Source organism: Pan troglodytes, chromosome 8 (assembly GCF_028858775.2).
Source record: "Pan troglodytes isolate AG18354 chromosome 8, NHGRI_mPanTro3-v2.0_pri, whole genome shotgun sequence".
Classification (NCBI taxonomy): Eukaryota; Metazoa; Chordata; class Mammalia; order Primates; family Hominidae; genus Pan; species Pan troglodytes.
In genome coordinates, this window is record NC_072406.2 from 87,305,072 (window position 1) to 87,320,703 (window position 15,632).

At 49.7% G+C, this 15,632-nt stretch overlaps 1 protein-coding gene and 1 pseudogene across 1 annotated transcript; both read right to left on the reverse strand.

Moving 5' to 3' along the window:
- Positions 1-5,202: 5,202 nt before the first annotated feature.
- On the reverse strand, positions 5,203-5,899 carry LOC112204595 (peptidyl-prolyl cis-trans isomerase A-like; annotated as a pseudogene).
- Positions 5,900-10,587: 4,688 nt separating this feature from the next.
- On the reverse strand, positions 10,588-15,573 carry DUSP13B (dual specificity phosphatase 13B). The gene is made up of 4 exons (NM_001418201.1): positions 15,167-15,573; positions 13,848-14,021; positions 11,712-11,932; positions 10,588-11,015 (listed from the first exon to the last, which is right to left on the reverse strand). The coding sequence occupies exons 1-4, from the start codon at positions 15,571-15,573 to the stop codon at positions 10,813-10,815; spliced, it is 1,005 nt and encodes a 334-aa protein (NP_001405130.1). The 3' UTR covers positions 10,588-10,812.
- Positions 15,574-15,632: the final 59 nt, after the last annotated feature.

Sequence of the window (15,632 nt, forward strand, 5' to 3'; positions counted from 1 at the left end):
ACTTAATTGTCGGCGAGCGGAATGAAAAGTACAGCCATTCAGTATTTTCAAAATATTATGCTTGATACAGGACTTACCTCCTTCTGGCCTCTTGTCTGGACAGACTTAGACAGGCTTCAGAAAGAAGGAGGTTTCTCCCTACCTTCCCCCCTAGCATGGGCTATTCTGTTCCTTAGAGGAGCCCATTGTGTCTGTTGTGTGTGAGGGGGGTGGAGTTGGGGGTAGGATGGAGGAATCAACTCTGGTTTTCTGCCCTTCCTCCCCCAATCACACCAGGCAGGCGTCCCTGGGATGTGGGTAGCCCCATCCTGTCGGCAAAGCAATTGCTTACCTAGGATTTTATGAGGACATTTTTATTGAGCTATAATTGAAAAAAAATTCCAAGACATTCCAGATTTTTCTCATAAGCCTGCTTCAGGTGTGTATGCATGCGTGTGTGTGTGTGTGTGTGTGTGTGCATGTATGAACATGCATATACTTTGGCCAGACCACACCGGCGTCTTTGTTGAAAAAGTGAGGAGGTTTCATGTAAGGCATTTTACTTTTCTCTCCTTTTCTCTAAATTAAGGATCAGAATAAAGATCAGTAGGGATTCTGGAGAGCCTGCAAGAATCTTTTCATTAAGTAAATACTGCAGTAGCTGGAGAATCTGAGTGTTACGTAGGAGGGCTGCGCTTGTCATGACAGCCTAATATCCTAATGGAAGTTGACAACCATAGTTAGGAAATCTATAATAGAATGCAGAGCCTGTTATCTCTGTGAAACTGCTGGGCAAAAGTTTGTAAATTATATACATATATTTAAAAGAATGTGAAGTAAAGCCAGATGAGGGTCTTTTAGACTCAAATGGCCCTGTTATGTCCTCCTGCCTCACTCACGCACCTCCCCCCACTGCTGTTCTGAGAAGCTGCAGGAAAAGACAGCGTCTCTCTTGGGGTCTGTGTGACCAGCCCTCCCACCGCCCACTCAGGAAGGATGGAGATACAGGTCTTCCTTCTGCGCTCTTGATTGTCTCAGCAGAAGGAGAGATACTCAAGCTTGTACTGAGCGCCTACTATGTGCCAGGCACTGGGCTGCTTTGTTATTTCCACCCTCCCAGCAGAGCTGCGCAAGGCTGTTAATACTTCCCACTTTGACACTTGAGGAACCTGAGGCTCAGAGGAGTTCAATATCTGCTCAGGTTCACACAGCTGGTCGTAGCTCCTGGTCGCAGGAGGAGTCGCAGCGAAAACCCGAGTCCACCCGTGTCCAAGGCCCGCTTCTTTCTACCTTTCAGTTCCTGCCCCAGGCAGCGGCGCAGCTTGGTAGTGGCGGTGCGTGGGTGGCGGGGTGTGTTACGATCTCCTTGCTGGAGACATGTCGCTGCTTCTCAGGAGGGACAGCGCTGGATGGAGAGTGAGTGAGATCGGCCACATACCTCTGTGTGGTGCCCATTTCTGGGACAGGCCTGGATCCATTGACCCGCCATCCTCCCAAAGGTGCTCCCTCTCTTCAGGTGGTGCCCATGGTCCTATCAAGGTTCAAGAAGTGAATGATGAGTTTCTTTCAGATGCCACAAGGTGGACCCCCTCTCAGGTGACCTCAGAGGTTCATGAGTAACACACTTAAGAGCAAGGACTCTGCTGGGCAATGGGAGTGCCTCCCGGCATGGCCATGGCTCCCTGGCCGGCTCCACATGGGTTCTAAAGTGCAGACTGCTCTGCCTCCCAGTGCTCTGGTTACGGAGACTCTCCTCTGCTTTGCCTCTGAGGTTCCTGTGGCTGCAGCTGCCTGCCTCTGGTTCTTGGTGGCTTCTGCTGCCTTCTGGCTCCTGCTTCCTGATCTCTCTCTCCAGGCACCTTCCAACCCAACCTGCCACCTCTGACTCTGTCTCCCATTCAAACTCTCCCAGAAAGCACCTCACTGGGTGGGCAATTCCCCGTCTTGTCAATGGCAGCTCTTACATGAAAGGGCCTCACAGGCCTCTGGCTACCTGTGGGTCAGGAGACAGAACAGTTAAGACCAGGTTTGGGGCAAGTAACGGAGACTTGAAAAATAGTGGCTTAAACAAGATAATCATTTCTCTCTCAGAAATTATAAACTTGGCTTAAACAAGATAATCATTTCTCTCTCAAGATAATCATTTCTCTCTCGCTCGTCCTGGACTGCAGAGGTGGTTCAGGACAAGCAGGGAGCCCCACACTCACATTCACACTCCAGGCAGCATCACGGAGGTGATTTTTTTTTTTCTTTTTTTTTGAGATGGAGTCTCCCTCTGTCGCCCAGGCTGGAGTGCAGTGGCACCATCTCAGCTCACTGCAACCTCCCCCTCCAGGATTCAAGCGATTCTTCTGCCTCACCCTCCCTAGTAGCTGGGACTACAGGCGCCCACCACCATGGCCGGCTAATTTTTGTGTTTTTAGTGGAGACAGGGTTTCATCATGTTGGCCAGGCTGGTCTTGAACTCCTGACCTCAGGTGATCTACCCGCCTCGGCCTAGTCTTTCCCTTTCAAAGAGACTTTTCACAAGTTCCACACAAGAATTCCACTTACGTTTCATCTGCCAGAATGTAGTCATTTGGTCACACTTACCTGCAAGGAGGCTGGGAGATGTTCTACTTTAGCTGGGTTCATGGCCGCCCAGATAACACTCGAGGCTCTTTGCCAAAGTAAAGGGGAGAATAAATATTGGGAGGCAAGTAGAAGTCGCTATCCAGCTCCAGACAAAGATTCTTGGCTTGACCAAACTTCAGTCAGGCTCCTGAACCTTCTTCTAGGCCCACCTGTGCACTTCCTGGTAAAATTGAGTTTTAGCAACAACCCCACTAAGTCAGTTTATCAGGAACTCCTCCCTGCCCCCGCTCCCTTGCATATCTGATCAGGTTTCTCCTCCTCCACCCTTCTTCAGGTGATATCGAGCCATCCTGGCCTGTTTTCAGCAAAAATCCTATTGGGCTGGTTTAGCCAAAATCCCTCTTATCCCTGATATTTCCTCTTGGTAATTTTCCTTCCACTAACTCTACCCCTCTCCTTGTCTATAAATTCCCACTTGTCCATGCCGTATTCAGAGTTGAACCCAATCTCTTCTTCCCACTGCAAAATCCCACTGCTGTGGTCCCCATACCCATCTCGGTGGTCCTGAAGTCTTCCTTTCTGTACTTTAACAAGCATCACCAATTTTTTTTTTTTAACAGGGCTCATCCTAATGCAGCCGTCTCTGGCTAGGACAGCAGATCCACCCTGTAAAGAGTTTGTGAGGCCAGGAATCCCTCAGAAAGGGGTGCTGGCACAATGGGTGCCTTGCACAGGCTGGACAGAGTGCTCATTCATATTCATGTGGCATGGCTGAAAAGGAACCAGAAGAGCCTCTTCACCCCACTCCCAAGCTTCCCCCTTAGCACTGCTGCCTGCAAGTTCATCACTCAAATGAAGTGATGCCTTCTCCAGCACTCCTTTTAAAGTGAGCCCCTGATCCTGGGCCCTCCCTCACAATCACTATCCAAGTCAGGATGGTCCTAGCAATCACTATCACTAAGCTGGAGCCCACAAGCCTAGTCTGACGGGGTCATAGTCATGGGTCCCAGGAGCCCCATCACAGGCTCAGAGGGTCCAGGAGGCAAAGCCCAAACACCTGCACAGGTGTGAAAGGGAAAGGGTTCTGAGGAGGGAGCGGGAGGGTGGGAGTGGGGGAAGAATGGGCTGATGGAAGGCTCTAAAGTAGCAGCCGGAGTGCAGAAAATCTCAGAGGAGGGGAAATGCTAGCAGTTCCCAAGGAGAGAGACCAGGCTGACCTGACATCATATGGATCAAGAAGCACAGATGAGGAGATGAATGCAGACACCTGGGGGAATGAGCTGAGAAAAGCAGAGTGATCTGAGGCAAAGGAGAATAATGGTGGCGGTTCCTTCTGCTTGGTAGGGAGGGTAGTACCTGGGGAGGATGTCATGGGGTGGGCCAGTTCCCCTTGAGTTTTCCCCAACCAAGTTTCCCCCAAGGCCTCCCTGGTTACGGATTCCACACTGCAACTGCCCTCCCCACCCCAGCGCAGAAAGCAGAGGAGGCAGTCATCAAGGACTGGCTCTGAGCTAGAGGCCAGCAGAACCCCCAGGAGGCCTTGCCGAGGGCAGGAAGGAGGTCTCGGGCCTCTCAGCTGGAGTTTATTGTCCTGGGAGGAAGGTAGGATGGCTGGAGCTTAGGAAAGAGCTGGGGATGTGGATGAGGAGTGGGGAAAGGTTCTCTTTCTGGTAACCTCTCCACCCTCCCCATCTCAAAGCCTTTGCCACCAATATCCCCCTTGGGCCCCTAACATCTTTCCTGGTCTCCAGTGGAGCTCTGTTGCCATCTTCATTCCCCTGTAGACACAGGGCCTCTCATCTCCATGCACTCAGCACCGGGGGGATGGATGTAGCCGCCCTGTCCCTTCCTCACTCACACACTCCTCTGGAGGCTAATGAAGTGGCTACAAGCCAGGGCTGCTGGTCAGACCTGGCTCTGCCCCTGTGCTGGTTACCCATTGATGTGTAACAAACTACCCCAAAACTTAGTGACTCCAAACAAGAGCATTTTCTGATATCTAATTTTAGGTCAGTAATTCAGGAGGGTTCAGTAAACAATTTTGCTGTTCCATGTGGCATTGACAGAGGTCACTCTGTGGTATTTCGCTGGCAGATATGCTGGTCTGGAGTGAACAAGAAAGGGTCACACAAATGTCTAGTGTCTGGGCTCAGTGAGGCTGTCAACCAATTGGCCTACCCATGACCAGTCCAGCATGGCAGAGTGGGGCACAGGCCGACTTCTACAGGGTGGCTCAGTATTCCCAGAGAGCACATTCCAAGAGACCCAGGCAGAAGATGCAAAGTGTCTTATGACAGCCTCGGAAGCCCCAGAATGCTGCTTCTGCTGCATTCTCCTGGCCAGCAAGTCACTAAGGCCAATCCAGAATGGAGGCTCACGAAGTGTTTAAGAACACAGGTTCACTGACTGAGTTGGTAGTATGATTCTACCCTGCTAGCTAAGCAACCTGAGAAACTTTACTTAAGCTCTTTAAGCCTCAGTTTTCTTATCTGTAAAATGGGAATAACAACATTATCTACCTCTTAGGGTTTATGAGAGTTTAATTATATATACATATATATAATTTCTAAATTAACACAAATGTAAAAATTATACATATAAATTATACATGTGTGTATGTGTATGTATATATTTTGTTTGTTTGGCATTTAGTTTTTATTTCATAATCATAAACTTAACTCTGTAATCCAGCTGGGCACGGAAGGGAACAAGGAAAACATGGCACCCAAAGGGAACTGCAGTGAGAGCACAAAGATTCTAGGATACTGCGAGCAAATCGGGTGGAAGGATGCTCTCCTGAGTTACAGAAGGAATGGTCTGGAGGTTAAGATAAAACACAAGTCAAACTTATTAGAGTTGTCCACAGTCAGCAATGGTGATCTTCTTGCTGGTCTTGCCATTCCTGGACCCTCCATGGCCTCCACAATATTCATGCCTTCTTTCACCTTGCCAAAGGCCACATGCTTGCCATCCAACCACTTAGTCTTGGCAGTGCAGATGAAAAACTGGGAACCATTTGTGTTGGGTCCAGCATTTGCCATGGACAAGATGCCAGGACCTGTATGCTTTAGGATGAAGTTCTCATCATCAAATTTCTCCCAGTAGATGGACTTGCCACCAGTGCCATTATGGCATGTGAAGTCACCACCCTGACACATAAACCCTGGAATAATTCTGTGAAAGCAGGAACCCTTACAACCAAATCCTTTCTCTCCAGTGCTCAGAGCACGAAAGTTTTCTGCTGTCTTTGAAACTTTGTCTGCAAACAGCTCGAAGGAGACACAGCCTAAGGGCTCGTGGCGATGTCAAAGAACATGGTGGGGTTAACCATGGCTGATAGTACAAGGCTCCTGCCAGTGGCTGTGGCGTCCGCAAAGCCTGTTTTTGTTTTTTTTAATGCCCGCTGTAGAAAGCTCATGATCATCAATATCTGCAGTTTCCTCTTCTTCTTGGGCACCACCCTAGACTATTTCCTGGCTTCCCCTGCAGTTAGGTGTGGCCATGTGACTGGTTCTGGCCCATGGAACTTGAGGGGCAGTAGTAGACCTGGCCTCCATTCCTCCATGCTTACTCTCCTGGCCCTCCATCTACCTGTGTTTGAATAAAAAATAAAGCATGGCCCGGCCAGGTGTGGTGGCTCATGCCTGTCATCCCAGCACTTTGGGAGGCCAAGGCAGGAGGATCGCTTGAGCCCAGGAGTTTGGGAACAGAGTGGTAACATAGGGAGACCCCGTCTCTACAAAAAATCAGCTGGGCGTGGTGGCATGTGCCTGTGGTCCCAACTACTTGGGAGGCTGAGGTGGGAGGACCCCTTGAGCCCAGAAAATCAAGGCTGCAGTGAGCTGTGATTGTACCACTGGACTCCAGCCTGGGCAACAGAGTGAGTCGCTATCTAAAAAATAAAAATATCAATCAATAAAGTGTTGCTGAGTTTAGGTCACTCAGGTTTTGGGGCTGTCAGAGTCACTGGCCTAGCCTGACTGACTGAGGTACGGGTAGATAATAAAGTTCTCAATCAATACTAGCTGCTGTTCTGGCCTAATCTCCCTGGGCCTGTGTTCTCACCCATAAAATGGTGTTCACACGACCCACCCTACAGGATTGAGGAGTGAAAGAAATGATGGAGAGTATGACTTACTGGCTTAGCTTCTCTTCAACACGGTTACTTTATCTAAATACTACCAACTGAGTCATCATTACCTTTTTCTTAAGCAAGATTATTTGTAATATAGCCTCTTTAAAGTTTTATTTTTATTTATTTAGTTTTTGGAGACAGAGTCTCGCTCTATCACCCAGGCTGGAGTACAGTGGCGCAATCTTGGCTCACTGCAGCCTCTTCCTCCCAGGTTCAAGCGATTCTTGTGTCTCAGCCTCCCAAGTAGCTGGAACTACAGATATGCACCACCACACCCCGCTAATTCTTGTATTTTTAGTAGAGATAGGGTTTCACCATGTTGGCCAGGCTGGTCTCCAACTCTTGACCTCAAGTGATCTGCCTGCCTCGGCCTCCCAAAGTGCTGGGATTACAGGCGTGAGCCACTGCGCCTAGCCCAGAATACTTCCTAAAATCCATTTGACTTGATGGTTTCCAAACCTAAATACAGAGTAGGATGTTCCTAATTTAGAAGTTAGTAGATTTATTTATTTTTAATTTTTAAAGTGATGAAATTTTTTTTAATATAAAAAATCATATAATAAACACCTATATTCCCACAACTCCATAAATATGGTCAAATCTTAACATTTTGCTGTATTTGATACTTGATTTTTTTTTTCCTTTTTAGAGACAGGGTCCCACTCTGTCGCCCAGGCTGGACTGCAGTGGTGCAATCACAGCTTGGCTCACTGTAGCCTATAGCTCCTGGGCTCCGATTCATGTGTTTTCAAAAGACATAAAACATTATGGATGAAATTTGAAAAAAAAAATATGTATCTAAAGAACTTGGCACAGTGCCTGGCATATGCAAAGCAGTTGGTAATTGTCAGCTAATTTTTTTATTTTTGAAATAATTTTAAATTTACAGCAAACTTACAAAGATAGCAGAGACATTTCTTGTATATCCACTCAGCTTTCTCTGATGTTAGCTTCTTACATAACCTTGCTACCTTTATCAAATAAATTAACATTGCTATAACACTATTAACTAAACCACAAACTTTATTCAGATTTCACCAGTTTTTCCACTTATGTCCTTTTTCTGTTCCAGGATCCAATCCAAGTCCAGGTGGGGTGGCTCACTCCCGTAATCTCAGCACTTTGGGAGGCTGAGGCAGGCAGATCATTTGAGGTCAGGAGTTGGAGACCAGCCTGACCAACATGGTGAAACCCTGTCTCTACTAAAAAATAAATAAATAAATAATATGCCAGGCGCAGTGGCTCACACCTGGAATCCCAGCACGTTGGGAGGCCGAGGTGGGCGGATCACCTGAGGTCAGGAGTTCAAGACCAGCCTGGCCAACATAGTGAAACTCTGTTCCTACTAAAAATACAAAAAACAGCCAGGCATGATGGCAGGTGCCTGTAATCCCAGCTACTCAGAAGGCTGAGGCAGGAGAATCACTTGAACCTGGGAGGCGGAGTTTGCAGTGAGCAGTGAGCCGAGATTGTGCCACTGTACTCCAGTCTGGGCGACAGAGCAAGACTCCATCTCAAAACAAAAAGCAAACAAAAAAAAACCCAGGATCCAATCCAGGATACCACGTTGCCTTTAAGTCAGCTAATTTTTACTCATTCATCCATTCGTTCAATGCACTGAGAATGCTGCCAGCTTTCAGTCCAAGACTGGAGCCCCAGTACTATGTGCTGTGATGATGATTGATCACAGCTATCATTTATTTATGTATTTTATTATTTTTATAAATGACATGGGGTCTTGCCATGTTGCCCAAGCTGGTCTCGAACTCTTGGGCTCAGGCAATCCTCCTGCCTTGGCCTCCCAAAGTGCTGGGATTACAGACATGAAGCACTGCACCCGGCCACAGCTACCATTTCTGGGAACTCACCACATACTGTGCAAAGCACTTTCTATATGCCCCACTTAATCCTTACAGCAATCCTATGTGGTGGCTGTCATTAATCCTGTGTTATGGATAGGGAAACTGAGGTATGGAGAGATTGAGATCATACATCTGACAAGGGGCAGAAGTAGGATTTGCACCCAAAGAGTCTGGCTCCAAAGTGGTGCTCCTCACAATACACCACTTCTTTCACAAGGCTGCTCTATAGAAGAGGGAGATATGTTATTACAGGCTTCCCTGGGTGAGTGTGGCAGGCAGGAAGGCATCCCAGAGGAGGTACCAGCCTGGAGCTCGGCCTCGATTTCCTCAGTACTTGGGGAATGTTTGGCTTCCCCTCCACCTGCCTCCTCATGGCTTCCTTCAATCTCCCCCTGCAGACTCAGATTCTGCACCCAATCCACAGAGCCCCAAGAAGGTGACCTGCTGGAACCCAAGCCCCAGGCCCAGAGTGTGGCTCTGTCGCAGCCTCAGTGCATCCACCCCAGCCAACAGGGGCAGGCTGCCCATACTCAGATGGGGATGACTGGCTTCTGGAGCCACTATCTTGGGTCCCACTGATGGTGCATGAGCAAGAAACCGCAACAAGCATTGAGTTGTCAGGTGGAAGAGGGATCCAAGGGAATTGGGAATGGGCAGGTGGGGCTACTGAGCTGGAACTGGGTTTGTCTGCTCCAGAGAATCATAGACTCCATCAACCCCAGGATGAATTGAGAACAGTCTTCCATTCCTAGGGTGGGGAGCCCAGGAGTGTTTGCACCTGCCAGGAGGGGGCTGGGCCCTGTGACTAAGCTAGACACGGCAGCACCAGCCCTCCTGCCATCCTCCACCTAAGACATATGTATATCCTCTGTAAAAGACCCAGAGAGCACCTGAGGCAGCCAACAGCAATGTGGGATTGGGAGCAAGTGTTGCAGAGAACTGAGAGAGCAGAAACACTGCAGGAGAGAGGAGGCAGAGGATGGAACTCTGAGAAACCTTGAAATTGAAGGGCCAGCCAAAGGAGGCAAGGGGCCAGGCACAGTGGCTCACACCTGTAATCCCAGCACTTTGGAAGCCTGAAGCAGGAGAATCACTTGAGTCCAGGAGTTCAAGAGCAGCCTGGACAACATAGTGAGACCTCATCTCTACAAAAAAAATTTAAAATTAACTGGGTGTGGTGGCTCACGCCTGTGGTCCCAGGTACTTGGGAAGCTGAGATGAAAGGATTGCTCGAGCTGGGGTGTGGGGATCAAGACTGCAGTGAGCTGACTGCACCACTGCACTCCAGCCTGGACCACAGAGTGAGACCCTGTCTCAAAATAACCAGAAACCCCAAACACACACACACACAGAGGAGGCAAGACCTCACTAACAGCAGCCAGAGAGGTAGAGGAAAGCTGCCCATTTAAACCCCATAAATACCTTGGGTTTTTATGATGTATTTTACAGGTGAGGAACCTGGGAGGGGGCCTTTCTTTATTGTTTTATTTTATGTTGTGCCAAGATAAGAACTAAGAAACTCAGAGCTGTTTTGTTCCATCATATAACTGTCCTTTGCCTAGTATTTCTGGTATGTCTCCTTCCCAACCCCATCATCCTCTTGTTTAATGTTTTAATTTGTTAGGAGTCTAATTTTAAGCAGTCCGTTTGAAAGCAGAGTGCCAGTGAAAAGACTGACTGGTTTCAAGAGATGCTACTAGTGGACAGTGAATTTTGATATTCAGCCTTGGGTAGGATGGGCATGGAGATAATGGTGATGCATTGAACTTGGGTCTTTATCAGACAACCTAACTATTGGGTGAGGGTATGAGGAGGACAAGATGAGGATGAGGTTATCTAATCCTCACACTTGTACCCCCAAACCTTCCTCCTGCACCCAAGGCAGATATCACGAATTATTCCCACCTGTACTCCTCCCCGAGGCTGCCATCCCACTGAATCAGAGTTGGCAAGCCATCTGGAACCTTGTGACCATCCCGAGAGTAAGTCATTGCCCCACAGACCACCAAAAGATCACCTGTCTTTATGACGATGAATATTTTATTATAGAGATGGACTGAACTCACTTTTGCATAAAGAATCTCTGAATTGGGTCAGGGAAATCCACCCGCTAAGAGGTCACCACCCAGCTATCCCTGCCTCTGCCTCAGCCCCCACTTGCTGTTTACATCTCAGGGTCACTAGAAACAGCAGAGCCTGCTGTTCCCAGGGCCAGGCTGGTGGGGTTGGGCCAAGGGTCAGGGATCCTGGCTGCCTGCCAGATCAGAACCGCCCCGTCTCCCGCCCCAGTCGGTTGTCCAGAACCTGGAGCTGCCGGAGGAAGCCTGAGTTAGGGCAGATATTGCGGTGGGCCTGCACCGTCTGGATGGCCTCTACCAGCGTCATGTTCTCATAGATCATGAGGAAGGCCAGGACAAGTGTGGCAGAGCGGCTTACCCCCATGGCACAGTGTACCAGCACGCGGCCTGTAGGGAGAACCAACTTAGCATCAGCTACCTGCCCTTGAACCACCCACCCCTTTGGGAAGAAGAGACACCCATGGCCATCCTCTACAGTATCCTGGAATACTGCCACTGTCTACTCTGTCAAATGGGGCAACTGAAGCCCAAAGAGAGGAGGCTGGCTCAAAGTCACATAGCAAGTTAGAGGCAGGGTTTAGGTTAGCAGCCGGGATTTCCTTCTTCCGGTCCAGGTGCTTCCTCAGGCATCCTTTGCAACTCTGGGCCAGGGGAAGGGGGTTTACTGAATTCCTGAGGTCACTGGGTTTGCATCAGATTATAGGGGGTGTCCACCTACCTCCCTTTCCCCCGAGTTCTGCCCTCTCACCTGCCCCTGCAGCTCTATGCCAAGGCCTCATCTTAGAGGAACCCGCTCAAGAGCTTCACTGGGTCCTATACCTTCTGTCCAGTGCCTGGCCTCTTATGGAGGGATGTGGTGATGCTGATGACCACACTGCATCTTAGTTATGTCTGCAATTGCTAGCCTCCAGGGTGTCCCTGAAGGGGACACTCACTGAATGGTAGTAGCTATTTTCCCTATGGAGTGGGAGGGTTACTGAAAGGGTTTGTCTCTCTGGACTCCCACCCACCAGTGCTACTGGAATAATGGAGAGTCCTAAAGCACACCCTCCACCCTCCACCATGCCTGACCCAGAAGTGCACCTTGGGGAACACTGAGGGCAGCTCGGATGTATCGAGCAACAGGCAGAAAGTAGACACTGAGGTCGAAGAAGGGGTTGTCATCTGCCTCGATGCCATAGTACTCCAGGGACATTCCACGGTAGAATTTGGCACCTGTGTCCACCTGGAACTTGCCCGCAGCGGCATTCACAACGTGGGTGATTCCCAGCTGGATCATCTTGCTCTTGTCCCGGGCTGCGTACCTGGAGGAGAGGGCACAAGGGGTTAGGAGAGTGGAGGTAGATCTCACTGTGGCAGCTCTGGCTGGGTTGAAGTTTGCAAACACCCCCGCCCACCACCCACCAAGGGTAGAGACAAGAGCCTGCAAATTGGCCCAGGGTGAAGGGGCTCCTCCTGTTGGAGTTTAAGACTCCTTTTCGGGCTGGGTGCAGTGGCTCATGCCTATAATCCCAGCACTTTGGGAGACCGAGGTGGGCAGATCACTTGAGGTCAGGAGTTTGAGACCAGCCTGGCCAACATGGTGACACCCCATCTCTACTAAAAATACAAAAATTAGCCAGGCATGGTGGTGGGCACCTGTAGTCCCAGCTACTCAGAAGACTGAATCAGGAGAATCACTTAAACCCAGGAGGTGGAGGTTGCAGTGAGCCAAGATTATGCCACTGCACTCTAGCCTGGGCAACAGAGCTAGACTCCATCTCAAAACAACAACAACAACAACAACAAAAAATAGACTCCTTTTCAGGCCAGGCACTGTGGCTTATGCCTATAATCCCAACACTTTGGGAGACCAAGGCGGGAGGATTCATTGAGCTCAGGAGTTCGAGACCAGCCTGGGCAACATGGCAAAACCTTATCTCTACAAACAATGCAAAAATTAGCCAGGCATGGTGGCATATGCCAGTAGTCCCAGCTACTTGGGAGGCTGAGGTGGAAGAATCACCTGAGCCTGGGAGGTTGAGGCTGCAGTGAGTGGAGATTGCACTACTATACTCCAGCCTGGGTGGCACAGTGAGACCCCGCCTCAAAAAAAAAAAAGAAAAATTAGCTAGGTGTGGTTGTGCAAACCTGTATTCCCAGCTACTTGAGAGGCTGAGGTGGGAGAATTGCTGAGCCTAGGAATTTGAGGTTGCAGTGAATGATGATAATCCCTGCATTCCAGCCTAGGCAACAGAGAGAGACCTTGTCTCTAAATAAATAAATAAAAATTTTAAAATGAAATATTACTAGGATCACTGTTCATAATAGTCAAAAAGTGGAAACAATTCAAATGTCCATATTCAGTAAAATGGATAAACTGTGGCATAATCATATGATGACTCCAGCAGTGAAAACATGAATGAACTTCAGGTACACATAACAATGTGGGTGACTCACAAATTTGAGCAAATGATCCCAGGCACAAAACAGACACAACATGATTCCACTCATATCATTTTAAACAACAGGTGAAACTAACTACACTGTTTAGATATATAGATGGTAAAACTTTACAGAAAATAATTAATTCAACAGATAGTGATTAACCACAGAGAATAGAAAAGTTATAATGAGAAGGATTCAGTAGGGGCTTCTGGGAGACAAGTAATATCCTTTTTCTTCACTGGGTGATGAAGCTGTTCATACGTGCTCTGTGCATATTTCCTTTTTCCTTTTTTTTTTTCTTTTTTTGAGACAGAGTTTCGCTCTTATTGTCCAGGCTGGAGTGCAGTGGCACGATCTCGGCTCACTGCAACCTCTGCCTCCTGGATTCAAGTGATTCTCCTGCCTCAGCCTCCTGAGTAGCTATGATTGCAGGCGTCCACCACCACACCTGGCTAATTTTTTGTATTTTTAGTAGAGATGAGGTTTCACCATGTTGGCCAGGCTGGTCTCGAACTTCTGACCTCAAGTGATCCACCTGTCTTGGCCTCCCAAATTGCTGGGATTACAGGCGTGAGCCACCGCACCCGGCCCTGTGCACTTTTCTTATGTGCATTCTAGTTCCACAGTTAAAAGCAGTAATAATATAAAAGGAAAGAAACATAGGGAAAGAGACGGTGGGAGGCAAGGGTGCCACCTCTGCCCTAGAGGGCTCTGAGAGAGGCTCATGCCCCCATTCCCGTGTGAACCTCACACCCTTCCGCCACCCCCACTCCTAACGTGGGTCTTACTCACGCATCTCCCAGGAAGAGGCTGGGCCAGACCTCATCGATATGGTTCAGTGTGGCAGCCTGATGGACCCACAGCAAGCGCTGCAGCGAAGCCAATGTGGGCGGCTGGTAGGGAGATGCCCGGACTGCCCCGTGGATCTTGGGCCTCCGGAGGTCCTGCTTCTGCAGTGAGTCCATCCTGGAACACAGTGGACACCGCAGTGGCTGGAGGCAGGCTCCCAGAGGGTGGATCCAGCTGATGGGGAAGCCCATGGTGCAGTGCCTAGGTGCCACGGGGATGCTGCAGGAAGGGCTTCATCTATTTCACATGAGGTATTAACAAGCTCAGCTGGGGCTGAGGCCTAGAACCCTTCCCCAGGGAACAAGGGAATCAAGCCTTTGTCACTGCTATGGAGCTGGGCAGACCTCTCTCCTGCCCTCTGCTGAGCTGCAGATGTATGAAGCTTTGGCCAAGGGGCCCTTGGAGTTCCCTGTTTGTGGCACTAGTCAGTGCAGATCGCATCCCTAAATCAGCTTGGACTTTGTAGGGATGAAAGCCCCAGATGGCTGTGGCTCTCAGGGCACCCAGGAAGCCCCCACCAACCTAAGCAGCTCATCTCAAGCCCCCTCACCTGCTACTTCCAGTACTCATCCTCAGACCCCCGTCCCCTCCCACTTTCAGGGGCTTGGAGATCAGAGCCTATCTCCAGGTAAGAGGCCAGGACTGCGAACTGGTATTTGTTAGCATCTCCACATGGAATGAGCTAATGCCTCTTATAAGCCTGATGCCTCTGGCTGGGCACGGTGGCTCACACCTGTAATCCCAGCACTTTGGGAGGCTGAGGCAGGCAGATCAACTGAGGTCAGGAGTTCGAGACCAGCCTGGCCAATGAGGCAAAATCCTGTCTCTACCAAAAATACAAAAATTAGCCAGGTGTGGTGGTCCACTCCTGTAGTCCCAGCTACTAGGGAGGCTGAGGCAGGAGAACCTCTTGAACCTGTGAGGCAGAGGTTGCAGTGAGCTGAGGTCACACCACTGCACTCCAGCCTGGGCAACAGAGCAAGAGTCCATCTCAACAACAACAAAAAGCCTGATGTCTCACTCGTGGGATGTCTGTTCCTATTTTACCCAGAAGGAAGCTGAAGCTCAGAATGTTTTAAAAGTGATGCCCAAAGCCATACAGCTCATGAGTAGCAAGGCTGGGGTTTTAGTCCATCCCCAAGCCTTTCAGTTACCATCTTTGGGGCCTCCAGAGAGTGGTCACTAACCCATCTGCTTCCTCAAGGGAGCCTGGTACTGCTGAGCCACACACCTGCCTATAGGCCCTGGGTTTTCCTCCTTACCCCCACGACTCAGGCCAGCACTGGATGTCAGGCCCCACCCGGGTCGGGTAGCTTGTTTCAGGCATCTGCTGGCTGAAGGAGTCAGGGACCCTGCGGAGCTGGATTTTCAGCGGCACCAGAATATGGGCCTGGTGCCGTGTTGGAGAGGGGGTCCTGTCTTTGCTAACTGCCCCTGATCCCCTGGACCAGTGACTAGGGAAGGTGCATACTGGGAAGAACATCTTTTCCCTTTGGTAGGCAGTGCCAGGACCAGAAAAAGAAACAGGCACCCAGGAGGCTGCCGGCTTGGCCAGGCTCACCCAGTGGGAGGCTGTCGGGCAAGGCGGAAGTGAAGACCAAGCTGTCCTCCTCATCCCCCACTGTGACCTCTCCAGGCGGCTGAGTGGCCTGCCACCTACCTGGGGCATGGCCTGGGGCCGGGAATGGGGGAGTGGGTGCAGGGGCAGGACTCTGCCTGAGAGGAACA

Coding starts and splice junctions, on each gene's coding strand:
- DUSP13B (NM_001418201.1), bottom strand. CDS start 15,573: ATGCCCCAGGTAGGTGGCAGGCCACTCAGCCGCCTGGAGAGGTCACAG. Junction 11,933..13,847: donor AGCCTCTTCCTGGGAGATGC/GTGAGTAAGACC, acceptor CCTCTCCTCCAG/GTACGCAGCCCGGGACAAGA. Junction 11,016..11,711: donor TGCCCTCAGTGTTCCCCAAG/GTGCACTTCTGG, acceptor TTCTCCCTACAG/GCCGCGTGCTGGTACACTGT.